Genomic DNA, 17,545 nt, shown 5'->3' on the forward strand with positions numbered 1-17,545 from the left:
CTTTTCTTTTCCAGAGGAGGTTAGAAACTGTATTTTAAAAGGTCTGACTGTGTTCATTGGAGCAGCTGAAAGAGCTGAAAATCAAGGGAAAAAATGTGTCAAAGCCCTGTAAAAGCCCTGTTAAAAACTCCATTATATTCAAGCAGTTGGAGCAAGCCTGGCAAACTGTCCCAGCATACTTGTCAGATCTTGGCTTCGTGAGATTTGCACGCCTACCCAGGTGGGCTGAAGCAATTTAAATGGCATGGTGTCTGGGCTGTTTACAAATGAGGCTGTGTATTGCTGAACAAGACCTTTTAATCACTGCAGGGCAACTGCTGGAGGCTGATGGGGAAGATGCCAATCAAAGGGCATTGTGACAGCCTGACCAGAAAATCATCTGCTTGATCTAACACAAAAGCCATACCCGATGAATTGAAGTGTACTAAAAAGTTAAATAAAAAAAATACATATTTCATAGCTTAAATACGGTGGAAATGAGTACATGCCAGATAGGCATGTCACCTATGACAGTTTTCAGGGGATCTGAATTAAGCAGCTGGCTGATAGGGACTAGTAAAAGTAGTGAATTTTGTTTGATTTCCCTGTTTTATTATTATTATTATTATTTATTTTTATTATTTATTTTTATTTTAAATTCCTTCCTGAATCAAACACCGTAAATTTACTTCCCATTGAAATTTGGCTTTGGGAGAAAGTCAGACTGAAGGTCCAAGCCTCTGTAACACAAGGTGCTGTTCCCTTGCTAATATTCTTTTTAGTTTCATGACTGCCAGCTTAAAGATACAGATGATCTAAAGGCTAGCAACATATTACAGCATACGGTCACCATTCAGTGTCCCAGAAACTTAACATTTTCTCACCAGAAACATCAATATAACACCCAGCCAGAGTACAAGGAAGCATAATCTCAGTTGGCAATGTTCATTAAAGATCCTAATGCTATTTCAAAGGGTTTAGTGAAAACCTCTGCTTATGGTTACCAGACAGCTGGACCCTGAAGTAGCTCTATCTTTTTTGCTACAAATGAAGGTTGAAACCTCTCAGATTTATGCTGGGAATCAGGATTTTATTCCTGTCTGGCTTTCAGAGAGGCACAACCTGACAAGTCCCACATGGATCAGCAAGGAAAAAAGAAAAAGACATTCAGCATCATTTTCTGTTGCTGTTAAAAGCTCATTTAGATTCTTTGGATTTTTGATAAGTCATAGTTCTTAAGAAACTGAGATCTAAAATACACATCTTTCTTCTTTGGGCAAGGCTGAGAAAATTGCCCAAAGTCACAGGGCAGGGTGCTGATTAAACTCTGGTCCTCTAAGTCTATAATAAACATATCCTCTGGTCTCAGTAGTCTGTTGAGATAACTAGTTACTCAAATCAAGATTTGTCAGAGTAAGATATAACTCCTCAGTCTCGAAACCTTAGTTTGGCATAGTTCCACCTTGTGAGAGAAAGTGGAGAGAGTGTGCTCTTGACTTTTTTGATTTTTTTTTTTTTTATTTTTTTAATGAAAACTGGAAAAATGGGAGTAAAATAGTATATCAAATGTTATCCTAGAAGTAATAACTGAATAACATCTGACTCTGGGCCCCACCTCCATTTAGAGTCTTGTCCTTCCATTATGAATAGGGAGGATGGAGGAGAAGAGGAATATTCCACCTGAGTAAGCCTTTTGGGACTGAACTACCTTATTCTGATTGATACATAGGTTAGTGTATTTTGTTTTTCCTATTTCAGCTGGTTCATTTTAAAACAATCATCCATAGTTACTTTATAAACGAGGACGGCCGCCCACAAGCTCTAACTTCTCTCCAGTTCTCCACTTTCTCCCTACTAAAGATCTGCAGAATTAGGCAGGCATCAATATACCTGGTTCAGAAGCTTCATTTGGGGGTTCCTCAGTAGCAGAAGCCTGAACTATGTCAGTTTTCAACAGGCACTGTACAAAGAAGCTGGTTTATTTGTATACACCTATAAAGGACAGCCCTTGAAGGGGAGTAAAACAGTGGCATAGTAAAGCTGGCTGTGGATTTGTTTGGATCTATGTCAGGAAGGTTTCACTGCTATTTTCTGTTGTATGGTTAATAAGAAGCATACTGTCTAAGCCGAGTTGACTTTACCCTCTTGCTGTATATGACTTCCTGACCCCCCTCTGGAGCATCCTGACTGGGTTGCAGCACTACAAGATATGAAAAACACATGTATTAACAGAGTGGGAAGCCATGACCCTATTAGACTGTACCATCAGGGAAGCAGTAAATCAGGTAGATTTGGTGCATGATATCAGGAAGCTGAGTTCAGAGACTACAATTACAGGGTATCTTCCTCCCCTCTCTTCAAGCAAGTTCCAAGGAAGATGATTTAAGTCTCCTGCAGTATGTGAAAAAGAGATGTAGGACAGGAGAGTCTTAAAATCATGATCTAATCCTGGTAACTAAATTTTATCCATTTACATCAGATTCTGTTTTTAAGACATTCCTCCCACCTGCGTTACCAGCAATGGATGCTTACCCTGCTAAGAATTCACATCCATCTATTTTAGAGTTATAGCCAACTTTCCCCTCCATAACTTTCCAAAGAGAGCTGTTCTGTGGCAAGGAAGGCTTGATTTGCTACTGTCCATTAAGCTGTGGGATAAATGAACATCACAGATGGAAGGTTATGGATATTATTTCTCTGTGGTTGCTAAAAGTGATGGTGAGAGTGCAAGTGGCCTGGAAATCACACCTCTACCTCTATTTGCCCACTCATCTATTGTAGTGTTGGCAGCAACAGACACCTGCATTTCTGGATCGGTGTTGCAGGGTGGGACAACTAAGAAGAGTTTATCTAGTTGGGATTTATTCATTGCATTGTTGTTTCCCATGAGCTCTAGATAAAAGGTGACAAACCAAGTAAAGCATTCCACAGGGTGGATTTGGCCCAGTGGCTGCCAGTTGAATTGCACAAAATTATATCATTTCACCTAACAGGACAACGTGAGAAAGAATGATACAGAGATATAGCAGGGAAGATCTAATTAGATGATTATCAGGGGAAAATTTATTTGCCAAGTATAAAGAAGTGAAGTACTGATTTATGTCTGTCTGGAATCTGGTCTTTTGTTTCTAAAACATGTCATGAGAATAAAATGGTTAAGAGATGTAAAAGCTAGAAAGCAATCTCTAGAGAATGTTCATGGAAGAGTAAAATCTATACAACTTCATATAATAGAGACTAAACTAAAGAAACCACAAGAGTTCCCTCTCTCACTAAACTCCCTGGGACAGATTCAATGCCTCCTGTGAGCAAAAAAGGAACAGAGAATGTCTGCAAAGTCCTCATGGAGTGAATTTGGTAGTAAAAGGAAAGGGAGCCTGGAGGACTCTCAGGTTCTGTTTTTATCTCTGCCACATAACTGTGTGATCTTGGTCAAATCAGAGAGGTCCCTGTGCTCTTGCCTAATCAGTGGAGTTTATCTATAAAGCTGAGAAGAAAAATTTTCCTCAACCCCTTTTCCTGACTTGTTCTACTGGTCTTGTACTTTTCCATAAGTCTCGAGTAAATCAGTTGCATGCAGGGAAGGTTACTTAAAGGTTGATTGTCAAGTATCTCTGGACAAAAAGCTCTCTGTTCAGGGCTGCATGTTACTATTTTTATGAATGGCAATTAAGACTTAGAGTGGTATAGAAGCATCAGTGGAACCAGTAAATGATGCTACCAAGGACTGCACAAATATCATCTGATGTTGCTGTTTGCACTCCAACCTTATAAACAAAAACCTGCAATTCAATAATCTGGAATAAGCTGTCACTTTTTTAACATGAAGTGGCACAATGTGTTCCAGAGGCAGTGGGGGAGCTGGTTTTGCATTGGTAAGATTTATGATAAGGAATTTGAATGAGTGCTGAGGCTAAAGGAAGATAAATCCCTAAAGGCAAATTCTACCAATAATTGAATTACAAAGCCATTATCATGTGCTGAACAGAGCAACTTTATGGCTCTATTGTGACAGGATAAAGCTTGTTAGAATATTTATGTTCATAGGACAACTTTGGCATAAAGATCTCTGAGAGCATGTTCTCTCTTCCACCAATCTGCTAATTATCTTTCCTGTGCGTTGCAGTATTTGTAGAGAAGGAGATGTGCGCAAATCAAGGATGGGGTGCTGAACGTCGGGAGCCATCTGAAAATAACTATCACGCTAAGCACAAATTCACCTGCAGAATTCAACTGGCGTCTAATGGCCAGAAAGAGATTCAGAATAAGTTGTGGCAAGGTGGAGAGAGAGCACATAGACAAATGAGCATTTTGAATGACAGAGGGGTTAAACTGGATTTTCCAAGCTAAGCATCACATTTCTGTCTGGTATTGCTTTGCAGCCACTGTTTACCTACATTTAGTCAGTACTGATAACTCAAAATAGCCAGAACTGCATGGATCTCATTCCATCCACCTTAGTTGAGTCACACTGATATCTATCAGTTATCTACCATCCTTTTCTGAGTGAATAAGTGATATTTTTTCTTTTATTTTCTTTCCTTTTTTTTGTTTTGTTTTGTTTTGTTCTGCACTTATTCATTTCATCTGAGATGTTGGAAAGCTGCATAGCATCTCTGACCCTATAAATATGAGTGAACTACATTTGCACTGGTAGAAGTGGTTCTGCCTGTGGAAAGGGGATAGTAGAATTTCTGTTCATAGAATTATACCATGGCTCAGGTGGGAAGGGACCTTAAAGATCATCTAGTTCCAACACCCCGGTCATAGGCAGGGATGCCACTGACTAGATCAGGTTGGCCAAAGCCCCATCCAACCTGGCCTTGAACACTACCAGGGATGTACGTGTATTTCCAGCCTTTAATTCTTGGCCATTTTCACGGAGACTTCTCTAAACTAATGTTGTCATTTATTGCTGAGGTTAAAAGACATTTGAACTTTGCTGTGGGTGTGTACAATACATGGAATACATATGAAAAGTTTGCCATCATATTTCTTGTGTGTGTAGGCCCACATACTGTGTCACTATGTCTGAAGTCAAGCATCCAACAGTAGAGGTATCCAAAGCTGATTTTCAGAATGCACATGGCAGTGAGATGGAGTCTTTATAGCCTGGTGCTTTGACTTTGTTTATGAAAAAGAATATTTTGAAAGTAAAAGTTCACCATGTGGAAGTTTTTGCTGTCTTCATAGTGATGCCTTTCTGTAGTTCTGAGTGGTCTGACCGCCTTGCAAGCTTTATCTTTTCCCAGCAGCCATAAACAATTGCTTTTTCCTATAACAGTGAATAAAAAGGTGGAAGAAATGGAAACACAGGATAACAGAGGCTCTATTGAATTCCACAGAATCAGAGAATGGTTTAGACTGGAATGGGCCTCTGGAGGTCTTCTGGTCCAACCCTCCTGCTCAATCTGGGCCATCTAGAGCAACTTGCCCAGGACCATGTCCAGATGGCTTTTGAAGGTCTCCAAAGAGGTAGACTCCACAAACTCTCTGGGCAAGTTCTGTGGCTGTGAAGAGCTGACAGGCCTAGGAAGACAAGATTTTAGTAATATGTCAGTCAAAGATATGACAAGGGGTCAGTCACAACAGAAATATGCCAACTAGGGTTTGCCCTTCAATGTGCAGTGCCAGACTGCTTTTATTTATATATATATTTTTTCACCTAGTTCTAAAGCAGAGGATGATTCTGGGTCTTTTACTTGTTCTGCTTCTCATGGTGGATGTAGAATCTGCATTCAGAGCAATTACTGTGCTGCAGCCACTGATATCGATTTGCAAAGCTCTCAAGTGCAGATGACTACTTAGCAGACTTGACAGGAATTAAAATTTTAGAAAGCAACCTTGTAATAGGACTGTTAGATTGTTACATATTTCATAATACGAGCATCTTCTGTAAAGGCAGGGGGGTCACTTATGTTCCTCTTGGCTTTTTAAAATCCTCATTTCCTAAAAGATTTTTTTTCTCTTCTTCTTTTTCCTTTCAAAACTTCCAGACAGTTATACCAAAAAAAAAAAAAAAAAAAATACTAATTGGAAAAATACAATGGACAGAAGGTGTTGCTAGCATATCTCTGGTATACTGAAGTTTCAGGGAGTATTACAGAAAGAGTGAGATTAAAGGAACAGACAAAGGGCATGCTGGTATTTTACCATAAGTTGAAAACATAAAGAAATGCAAGAAGAAAAGTTTGTTGATGTATATGTGATAGATTGGTCTTTGAGAATGGATGCTAAAAGGGAAGAACAGAACCAAGAAATAAGAGAACAAAGTGCTACCAGCATAGCTAAAAAAGTTGCTCAGAATAGGGCATGGCAAGGCTTTTGCTGTTTATTTTCAGAGAAATACCTGAAAGAAATCAGTACTTCAGTGAGTCTTAGAGTATTTCTGACCTGTACCCCTGTTCTATGTAGGGTGCTTGGTTTATAGGCTGTTAAACACACAACACTTTTCTCTTGCTTATTTAACTTGCAAAGAGCACTTTGACCACATTGCATGGACTATGTGCACAAAAGGTATTGAAGTACAATGGGAAATTGTCTCAAGTTTGAAACATTGAGTTTGAGGCTTTGGGGTTATCTAGGGCAAATCCAGCAAGTAATTTTCTTCTTCCATGTGTAAGCTTGTATTCAGTGATCATTCTAGTTTTGGTAGAAGAACTTTTAAACCCAGTCACCAGTCAGAACTGGAATTTCCTTGTAATAAGTTATGTTTATTCATTCTGTTTCATAGTAATGCTTAACACAATTACTTAATGATACTCAGGCTTGGAGAATTTCATGGTGCTCACCTGCTAAGGATGATTTTTTTTTTTGTCTTTTCCCTTTATTTACAGTCCATAGTTTATCTACAATTCATGTTTTTAAATTTAGGTAGTAAATATGTGCTGCAGGTGTGCTGCGTTACCTGCTTTGGGGCACTTATTTATTCACATGTGGATGCCTGTAGGTATCAAGACATCTTATACTCATTGGAGAGAAACAGTCCATTCTAGGATGAAGTTTGTCTTCTCATGAATTTATGTCTAAAACAGTGCAGATGAACCACAATACAAAACTGACTGTTTCTCCACACTGCCTGCAGAGGTATTTGAGGCTGGTTAGTTCAGAGGTCTATAGTATATAACTGGGTAAAGTGTATATTTCTTTATGTGATTTTTCGGGTAGTACGAAGGGATACACAGAGCTACCATGGGACAAGACAGCATGAATGTGACATTTAAAATCTTCTGAACAGTAGGCCTTCAGCAGGATCTAGATGTGGGTAATATGTTTCTGGATAGCAGCTATACCAGTACATCTAATACTGATTTGAGAAAGTATGTATTTATATTTTGCCCATCCTTTGTAACTGATTATTCTTTGCTATCACTGTTGTCAGGCCAGTGTTATCATGCAAGGGCCTGACTGTGACCTTGTGCTGTCACAATAAATTAGGCCTGTTATATTGAAATGATGGAATGGGTGTTCTCTCGGGTTGGAAGAAAGATATATAGCTAAAGAGACGTGGATGTGATTCTTATCTCTAGCTCAGATGTTCTGCTTGACTTTAGAAACTCCCTTAGCTTCTCTGGGCTGTGGTTTTCTTCTTAGTTTCACATCACATTTCTAATTTGTAGGGGGTTAGACAATATCAAAAGAAATGAAGCCCTTGAGTAGAAGAATAACGTTTATCATGAGTCATATTTCAGCCAACCTTGTCCTGTCCATCCTTGGTACAATTGATGACTTAATTCTGCCTTGAGCTGAAGCTTCTGCAATCCTAATACTGGCTGTCCTAGCATGAGATGAAATAATACACAGGTCACTACAGCTGTAGCCTTCTAACTTTCTGGGGTTGGTGGACCGAGATATTTATACATTACTGGTAAGACATTTCAGAGTTTGATGTAAATTATGGCTCATATCAGAAGTGGAAACATCAATGACAATCACTTTCCCTCTGTCAGTGAGATATCTTTCTTTTTTTTTTTTTTTTTTTTTTTCTTTTTTTTTCTTGTTGCCATAATAGATGCAATAGAAGTGTTTCTTGGGGTCAGAATAGAGCTGTGAGAAAGCAACTCTTAAAACACCTGACTGTAGGCTTGCAGGCTTTAACTAAGGCAACAAGTTCTTTGCTGAAAGAAAACCATTGTTGCATGTCTCTGAAGAGACAAAGTGTTCAAGTCCATGGAATATAATCCTTTTTTCTTTGATGAGTTCACATCCCCATAGGGCTGTGTCAGGTCAGGAGGAGGTGTGCACTGAAGAAGCTGAGCTGTATTATATGGAATAGCCCAGTTCCAGGTGTGCTTAAAGCCTGATGAATAAACAAGGATAAAAAGGAGATATGCCAAATTACAAGATTAATCCCTCTGTATTTTTAGGGCTGTTTGTCACTAGCATATATCTATCCTGAACTGTATTGTAACCATTAAGCCCAGCATTTTGACCCTAAATCTACTGATGATAGTAGGTGAAGGAAAAATGCCCTAGGAAGGTGATCCCTTCCCACACACTTGGTGTCAATCATCAGGAAGCAGAAATTTTAAATAAATGTTGATTGGTTAGGAGAAAAAAAATATGTTATAAGAGCTTTTAAAGATGGCAAAGAGGTGAAAGCAATGCTAGCTTAGACTTTTCTGAAACTTTCAAGTCCCCAGCAGAGGAGAACTGAAGGGAAAAAAAAAAAAAAAAAAGATTTTTTACTAAAGAATTGTTACAGATTTTGTCAGCGAAGCTAAGGATTAATCAGATAGTCTTGTTATAGTTAACATTTTTGTAATGGTTATTAGTTAATGCACATGATGATTAAGGACTAGAGCTGCATCTGATTGCAGTCAGTGGGAACTGAATTAAGGTCTAAATCACTGTTTGAACCTCATTTTTGATTTCCTGAAAAATAATGAGACTTTGAACAGAGCAACATCTAATTTGTCTATCAATGGAAATGAATGTTTATCTTCACTCATGCATCTATTAACTTGGAGGTCAGGCAGCTAACATGAAACTGTAGGTTTAACCCTAGGATTTTCTAGGATTATCGCTTGTTTGACAGGGCTAAAACTAGAAACAAGACTGATTGTCAGAGTCGCTACTGAGGCTACTTTAAAACAGAGTTGGTACCCACCTGCAGTCAGTAATGCAGTAATTCAGACTATGCATCAAACTAGTGGCTATTTGGACTCTCCCAGCAAGTTGTCAAGGCCACCAGTGCTGGTGAAGTGGAACATCAGCAAAGGAAGCAAAGCCTGAATCCATAAACCCCCTATTTGGTCAGTGTCTTTATGCTGTTACTTCTTAATTCAGAGTGAACAAGTGATCATTTTCTGAATCAATTTGACATTTCTTTTATTAATGGAACACTGTTTTTATTAGATCAGAAATGATAAAATGTCTCAGAATGAAATGGATTTTTAAAATTTATTAATTAATGAGGGAATATTGATCATTAAGAGTGTCAATTAAGCAAATGCGCATAAAATGTCAAATATAAAGGAACAGCTATAATTAGTATGCTGGCAAACACTGTTATCTCATCAATTAAAGTATGCTGTATCCCACCCTGAGCTGAAATACATCTTACCAATCAAACCAGGGGATACACTAGAAGGTCAGGTGCCAATGAAAAGAGAAACAAGTCTCCAGGTGGAGAGTAGAAATGAAGTAAATGCATCAAAAATAAAGAACTCGTAAGTACAACGGTATCAGTTCACTGAAAATGTAGATTTCTTTTTTTTTTTTTTTTTCAAATTTTCAAGTTTATTTTATGGAAAACTCCAAGAGGCTTTTAAAATGATCAGCTTTTAATTGTAAGTGTGAGTTTAGGTCCAGCTAAACAGAATCATGTGAAATGAATGTCCCAGATATCACCTGTGGTATGTCTTGCTTTAATGCATTTGCATCAATCTGCCTCTTGCAGGTCTATGATGGGGTCCGGTAGAGAGCCAGATCTCGTGCACCTTGAGGCAAAGACAGTGGATGGTCGTAAGTACATCAGCTTCCTAAGACTGTGGTATTCTGCACTGCCCTCATATTCTTGTAACTACACAATATCATGATGGAGATCTGAGTATTTACTGATCCTGTCATTTAATATGAGGGGTTTGACTTGTCCAAGGTAAGTCTGTCAGAAGAAAAGTTGTTCCAAGATTGGAAAAAAAGTTGGTATTAACAGGCTGTGAAACAAGGAGATAATATGGAAAGGAAGAGTAGGTGATAAGCAGTAATTGAATCAGAATATACAGCATTTTTTTTTTTTTTCTCTCTCTTTTTTTTTTTTTTCCCCACATGATTTTTGTTCATAGGAGAAAAGTTCCTGTGTCACAGAGCCTGTCTGTTTGTTTCACACAAAAAAAATTGTACTATCATTTTGTACATAGCTGTACCAAATTGTTTCAGTAGACCAGGGATACTCTGCCTTAGGTACTACATTTGAAAACACCTCATTTCTCTTGCATTAAAAATATTTTAATGACCACCCTGAATGTATTCTTCACTGTTATTGTTTGTCCTGTCATTGTCCTTCACTTTCATCAGCTATTCTCCCTTCCTTTGCCACTTGAGGTGCTTTTCTCCATTCCAGCAGCTGCATTTACCTGCAACTCCAAAATATTCTCTTAATTGGCTGTAAATTCTCTCAGGCACCCTGAGCCACCCTCTGGCCTTTCCTCCTCCCACCCGTGCTTCCTCGAGGTTTTTATTTGAGCTCCCCTGCCTTTGCAGATCTTCTTCCATGGATTTCTTTTCCACAGCAGTGGATTGCCTCAGGCAGGCATCACACTAAAAACCTGTCTGGCATGGATCCTATCATTTTAATTCCATATTGTTTCCTCTGTAAATAGCAATTTTATTGCAACATAGCAAGCAGATTTGTACCGTTTCCAATATGTAAGTATTAATGATGCAGTCAATTAATTCCTTTAAAAAAGGATGAAATTCTTCCCTGAATTGTACCCCAAAATGTAGTGGTGTTACTTAAAATGTATATTCTCTCATTGGAAACTTTAAAACTGTATGAAAAGGTAACAGTAAGTAATAATTTTTTTTTTTAACTCACTAAAATTCAGCATGAAAGAGAATTTTTTGGAAGATGAATTTTGAAAAGAAACAGTTGTGATAGAAATCATAAAGTTTTAAAGGTCTTTCAATTTCAGGATATGCAAGATTAGTAAAAGCGAAAGAATTTATTATCTCTATTTCTTATCATTTGTGTTCTCTGGTTATTATTTCTCCTCTCAATTTCACTTACCTGAACATGGTGGCAAGGCTGGAGACATGAAGCTTTCTATTTCTCAGGACACGTTAAATGGGAAAGAAAGATTCGAGTAGCACAGTGTCTAATTCAGCACAAAACATTAATCTTATAATGCAATGGGAATTTGAGGTCATTGAGACAAAGTGCTGCAATCAGTGTTTAAGGAGCTATGTTACGGTGATCCTTTTGAGGGATGTTCAGCTCACACTGGGTAGAGAAGATGCCATGCTCCAAACACCATGAATAGTCTTGTTTTAGTTCTTAACATGTAATAAGAACATTTTGCAGACCTGTAACACAATTCTGCAAAAGATTTATTGAGTGCTTAACAAATTAATATGCTTTAGTATAGGTCTTAGCATGCAAACAAAAAAATCAGGTAGATGAAACTGGCCTTGCTGGGGAGGCAGGCACGTTAATGAAGAATTATGGAATAGTAAATTATTGCTCATCAGCTGAGCTCTAGGAATTGATTCTGTGCACTTGTTCTGGCTTAGTTGAGAGGCTGCACGACTTACATTTCTCTGTTTAGGCAGTGAAGGAATTACTAATATAAATCCAACAGTGTTGTCCAACCTTCAGCCAGTGGTGACCTCCCTTGCAAACCAGCCATTGGGCTGAAATTTCTGCTCATGAATTAGGAGGTCCCCAGCTTATCAGGAATAAAAGACAGTAAGTGCATGCTGTGTTTTGCCAGTTCTTCCAGGGAGCACAGGTCACTGGCAGAGGACTGTAGGTCTTGGGACTTTGAGACTGAAGCAAGCTGAGAGTAAAAACATGGGGAACTCTTGTTACTATGACCAATTTGGTGTATTCAGGTCTCTTGGCTACTAGAGCCTTATTCTAAGTGCTAAATCTGTTCCTCTTTCCTGGAAAAAGTAACCATAACCCTCCAATTGATGAGCAAACCTTTCTCCTCTGGAATGAAGCTGGTGTGTTGCTGCTGGTAGGGTGATGAGGTAAAGTGTGCTGAAGTGAGAAAGATACATTTTTTATCAAGGTGAGGCAAATTTGAAAATATTATTTATTTATTTATTTAATGTATATTCTTGCATTTAGTTATTTATAGTTTGTTTGGGAGATCTCTTTTGATGGTTAACCAAGTGTAAAAATTCTATAAAGGGATTAAATTTGTGAAGATAAACTTGACAAAACAAGACAGGGAGAAAGAAGGAAAGAAAAGGAAGGTGGTGTGAAAGCAACCGCACAATACATACAGTAAAATAAAAGACCCAGAGGTGGAAATATAAGGGCTAAACAAAAACCTGCTTCATTCAGTACAAATAGGAAAACAACCTCACTCTTTTGCTGGCTTTTCTTTTTTTTTTTTTTTTTTTTTTTTTTTCCCCAGCAGAAACTGAATGCTACAACTGCAGCTTTAGGTGAAAGGAGAAATGTCAGCAGAGTATGGTGTTAGCCCATCTCTCTGGCAGGGTTGCCTGAGAACATCTATCAGCAACAACTTTAGTATTGGGCTTTCCCTGTTAGAATACCAATAACTTGCTGTCTCTGCTCCCTGATTACGGTCTGTCTGTACATTTTATTTATTGTATTTATATACATAATGTAAAAGGTTTACAAGAACCAAAATAGGAGTCTCTTAGCAGGTATAAATCAATGCAACTTCAGTGGCATGTTGATTTACACTTGCTGAGGATCTGGCTGGCAGTGCTGTACCTGTGCTCACATTCTCCTTTTAAGTCCTCCTCATGATCCACTGATGAAACAGTAAACAAACTAGGATGCAGGTAACACTAAACAAACTGAGTAAAGACTGTACAATTAAATTGTATTGATGGAGGCAGATTTGCAGGGCTAATCATTGCTGTTCATGTTTTTAAACCTGTTGTGTAAATCTTGGACAGCACCAGACATATTTTCATCTCATCAAATGTCCAAATGAAGAAGTAATGTTTCTGTTTATTTTTTAAAGGCTTCAGGCACAATCCTAGTAAAGCTGGGATTGAGTGTACAGTAGGAAAAACTGTTTATTTCCAGTTGGAAGAAGTTCATTTGAACCTTATCTCACATTTCCATTTGTATGCCTGGGTTTCCCTGGTGTTCTGCTTAGGTTTTGGAACAGGAACAAAGTAAGCTGTCAAAGTCAGCAGGAACTGTGATATTTTTTTTGCCTGGTTTCAGGTCAAAACCCCAGTAAGACAAGTAAACCCCTACAGTTCTTAACCATGATAAGCTTTCCTTTGTTACATTCATCATCGTAGTCAGCAGGCAGAGTAATTGGTGAGAGTTAAATCCAGGTTTTCTCAAATGCAACTTAAGGTGCTTTCAGGATGTGTATAACTTAATGGTATGAGGGTGTTAGTTTTTAGTTAGTTTGTTTTTTAAAGAATAACCTCAAAAGACCCTTAATTAATGGTTTTATCTGATTTGAGCTAGGTAATATTACCCCAGCAAGGCTCAATTCAGGCTAATTGACAAGATATTTTTTTATTAGAGTGATCCTTGTTAAGTAATCTGGGCTGTTGGTAGGGATTAGGAAAATGGATTTCCTCAAGGCATTTGGAGACTAACTGGCCTTAGACTCTTAGGGAGTCTAAGAGTTTGTATAGGTGCAGGTCAAGAAAACCAACTTTGTTTGGTCAACCATCGTTTGCTTAGATGACTGCAGATGGATGTCAATTGATTTTTTTTTTTTTTTTAAATGTGCAGATGAAAGAAGCTAAGGAGCTTTCTTAAATGCTGTCAAAAAAAAATAAATATATATATATATATATATAGACCTCCTGATATTTAAAATGTACTTCTGTTTCCTTTTCTTCTTCTTGATATACATAGCAACTTCCTTAGTGAAAGGTAATTAAGGTACTTCTGTGATTGCAGGCAAGACCAAAATCTCAGCTGTGGGCAGTTGACATGGTCTGCTTGCTGACCAGCAGGGGCTGAGTATCCTGCTCATGGTATCTAAATCACAAAGTTGTACTAGGACTTTAATTTATGTTCTCTCAGAATGTGGAAAAAACAAAACAAAACAAAACAAAAACTAAACAACAAAATAATCACTGCTGTGAGAGGAGAAAAAAAAGTAAAAAGAGTTAGCAAGTGGGAAATTTATTTACATAGTGCATTAAACATGTGCAGTGATTTTTTTTTTTTTTTCTGATTTTCCTGACTGTAGCTGATGATTAGTATTTGTCTTGGAGAATGATTTTCTTTTTTCCCAATTATATCCTCATGATAGAAATGGTAAAGGATATACTTCCCCATTCAAAGAAAGACTTCTGACTCTGACATGCAATGAAGAAAGAGTAGTAGCAGGATAAAAACAGATTTGTGAGTTAGTTAGTAAATGGGCTCGCTCCAATTCATTGGTTTTCATTACTGGTTAAGTGCTTTGCAGTTGCTGAGCCCTCGAGAGTTGTGAATATATTTCTATATCATAAATGTTTCACAAATCAACATTCATTCCCAACAGATGGGAATGAATAAAGAACAGTCATGTTGTGTTTAAAAAAATAAATAAATAAAAAATTGGGAAGATTAAAGTACGAGAACATTTAATTAAATAGTGGAACTCATCACTGGAAGTTGTGGTTGCTCAAGCTTTACCTGGACATCCAAGGCATATGGACAAATTCTTGTGATCTTTTCAAGGCTTCTCTTACTAGTCACTGTTGGAAATGGGTTACAGATCCGTATCTTTAAATGAGATATGGTACTACCATGTTCTTATGGTTCGTTAGTTAAAGGATCTCACTCACCCTTCAAAAAATCAAGAAATGATCCCTAATATCTAAGTTGCTTAGTAATGAACAGAGATACACCATAGTAAACCTGGAAGACCAACAAGCATTGTATGGATACTCTGTATAAACTCCTGATCTGTCCATAGTGTATTTCTTTGTAGAGAACAGAACACTTTCTTCAATTAATTAGACAAGAGGAGGAATAAAAAATGGGAAGAATAATATATTTACAGTTATCACAGTGAATATTTTCTCTGACTCTTTTTCCAAAGACATCCATGAACGTTTAGACTGGAAAGCAGTGAGTATTAAAGTTTGAGCTGTCATCCAAAATAACACTCAGCAACAAAGTGTCCTGAAGGAATTCTCCCTCTGCTTTTTGAAAGATTTTGATACTCTTCTGTGTATTTTTGCAGAGGCTTGACAACTTCCAGTAACCATGAACAACCTTCCATCTCCACCAGCTAAGCCAAAAACATGTCTCTGGAATATATTGCCCTTGAGAACATATTAGCATAGAGCTCAAGCTAAACAGAAAAGAGTAAAACATATCATGGCACAGGGTCCCTCTAGCTCTCAATTCCTGCTATATGTTAGCATCTGCGATTCTCTTTCACTGACGCAGATTAATTTTGTCAGAGGTTTCCCTTACAAGATGTCTCCTCCATTCTTGTTCTGTGACTTTCCTTGCTTCCTCTTTAGAAATAGTTACCATTCCCAGAGAAGAATCCTACTTTACATGTCTAAAACTGTCTAAATCAAAGTGTCTGGGGGGATAAGAGCTGGAAGTTATGTTCTTCTCTCCAGGCGCAGCATGACTTTCTTGTTGTATATTAAAAACAGCAGCTGTTGTTGGAGGTGAGGGTTCTGGAAATGAAAAGCATAAAGTCCTAATTACCTATGGCAGGGAAAACATCTGTGTGGGAAAACTAATGAAATTAATTCCAAAGCTTAGCAACTGAATACATTAATTGACATTAATTAATGCTAAATTACAAAGCTCTGCCAATGGAATCACATAGAATGTCCATGAGAATGAGACGCTGAAACAAAATCCTTGAGTTCATGTGAGCAAAACAAAAATTCCCTTAGGAAAAATGAGAGATCCAGACACTGCAAGAAGCCTGCTTTGTCTTCTTTCTGTCTCCCATAGCAGAGGGAGCTTTTTTTGGTGTGCACATCTCAGGGTTTGACTGTTTGGGAGATTAGTTTAAGCAATTTCAGAACTCTGCCCTTTAGTACTTATTACTGGCATTTTAGAATTGAAGCCATGGAGAATTGCACTGTAAAAGTTCACAGGAATTGCCTTAGTAAATCTTCATCAATGGTACAATCACTGCTGCACAGACTCCAGTGATCACAGCAGAAATAGACATAGTCACCATTCCTCCATTAATACAGGATTGAAAAAACTTCAGTCACCTCTAACAGATGTCAGCCTGAACTGCTCTCTATAGTCTCTTGTGGAGGAGATTCCTTAATCTTCTGTGATGGCCTGTCTCAGCAGCACCCATCCTGCTACCTCCATGTGTTTGCAGGGTAGATAATGTGTTTGTGTGGGAAGCATGATGGCACTGCAGTCTCCTCCTAATGCTTCACAAAGAGCCACTGTGCCTGTGAAAGTAAAAGAAAACAATGGCAGTAGTGTAGAAAGAAAGAAACGAGGTGAGAAACAGAAGTCCAACCCTATAATAACTCTAGGCCAGGTGATTTAATCCCGTGTGTGAAAAGCCACCCAGTCTTGCCAATAGGACAGCTCAGGGCCAGCCATGTCGACTGACTGTTCAGCACAGTGCTTTGCTGTTGAAGCTAAGAATTGCCAGGCATTTCACTCAGGACCCTTCTTGAGACTGAATGAGAGGGGATGAATGTGACGAAGTGTAAAGGGCTGTCCATCGTATAACGGATTCAATTCACAGGAGAAGCGGGAAATAGTTGTGCTGCAGATGGACAGATTCATGTCCATTCTGTCTTTTGACTAGTAGCCCCCCTTAGATGCCTTTTTCCTGGCAGCAGGGGGACAGAGGAGACAACAGCTTTGAAAAGGGAATCTCCCTGAGCTCACTGGAATGAGCAGGCTGGGACTTATATCTCTCCCTGCCCTCTCGTGGCTAATGTGGAAAAAATCATGTTCCTGCAAAGGGAAATGCACTTTGATCACACTGTCTGGGTTATATTAATTAATGTTTTGCACTGAGCTGCAAAAGCATAAAATGTTATAAACTGCAGTGACTAATAATACTTATCACTTTATATATTCCAAGAACTCTGCAAATGTCGGGGTAAAATCATCCCTCATCAAACTTTCCTGAAGGTTCGTTACCCTGCATTTCTGTTTCAAGCAGAAGTCAACAGCCCTTAGAAACAAGGAAAGAAATGTCAAATGATAGATTTTAATTAAACCCAAGATTAAATATGAGATAGTAAAAATCTAGTCATTTCTATTTCAGTGGAAAATGCTGCTTCTCTGATCAGAAGGCAGTAATTATATCAAACAAGGGGCTGTGCTTCTTCAACAAGGAAGAAGATTAGAAGTAGTCCTAAGATTAAATGCCATGTAGTGTTTCTATCATTTAAGTGCTAATGCTAAAATGCCCAAATCCTTTTTCCTGTAAATCAGTTTTGT

The 17,545-nt window shown here is 38.2% G+C and overlaps 1 protein-coding gene across 3 annotated transcripts in view; it reads left to right on the forward strand.

Moving 5' to 3' along the window:
* The window catches only part of SORCS1 (sortilin related VPS10 domain containing receptor 1), a 286,519-nt gene that overhangs the window by 196,317 nt on the left and 72,657 nt on the right, over positions 1–17,545 (forward strand). For all 3 annotated transcript variants that reach the window (XM_082765411.1, XM_082765413.1, XM_082765412.1), the window contains exon 6: positions 9,881–9,945. In XM_082765411.1, the coding sequence (XP_082621537.1) occupies positions 9,881–9,945 (65 nt within the window). The remainder of the gene's footprint in view (positions 1–9,880; positions 9,946–17,545) is intronic.

Source organism: Aythya marila (assembly GCF_965140915.1).
Source record: "Aythya marila genome assembly, chromosome: 7".
In the NCBI taxonomy this organism is placed as follows: Eukaryota; Metazoa; Chordata; class Aves; order Anseriformes; family Anatidae; genus Aythya; species Aythya marila.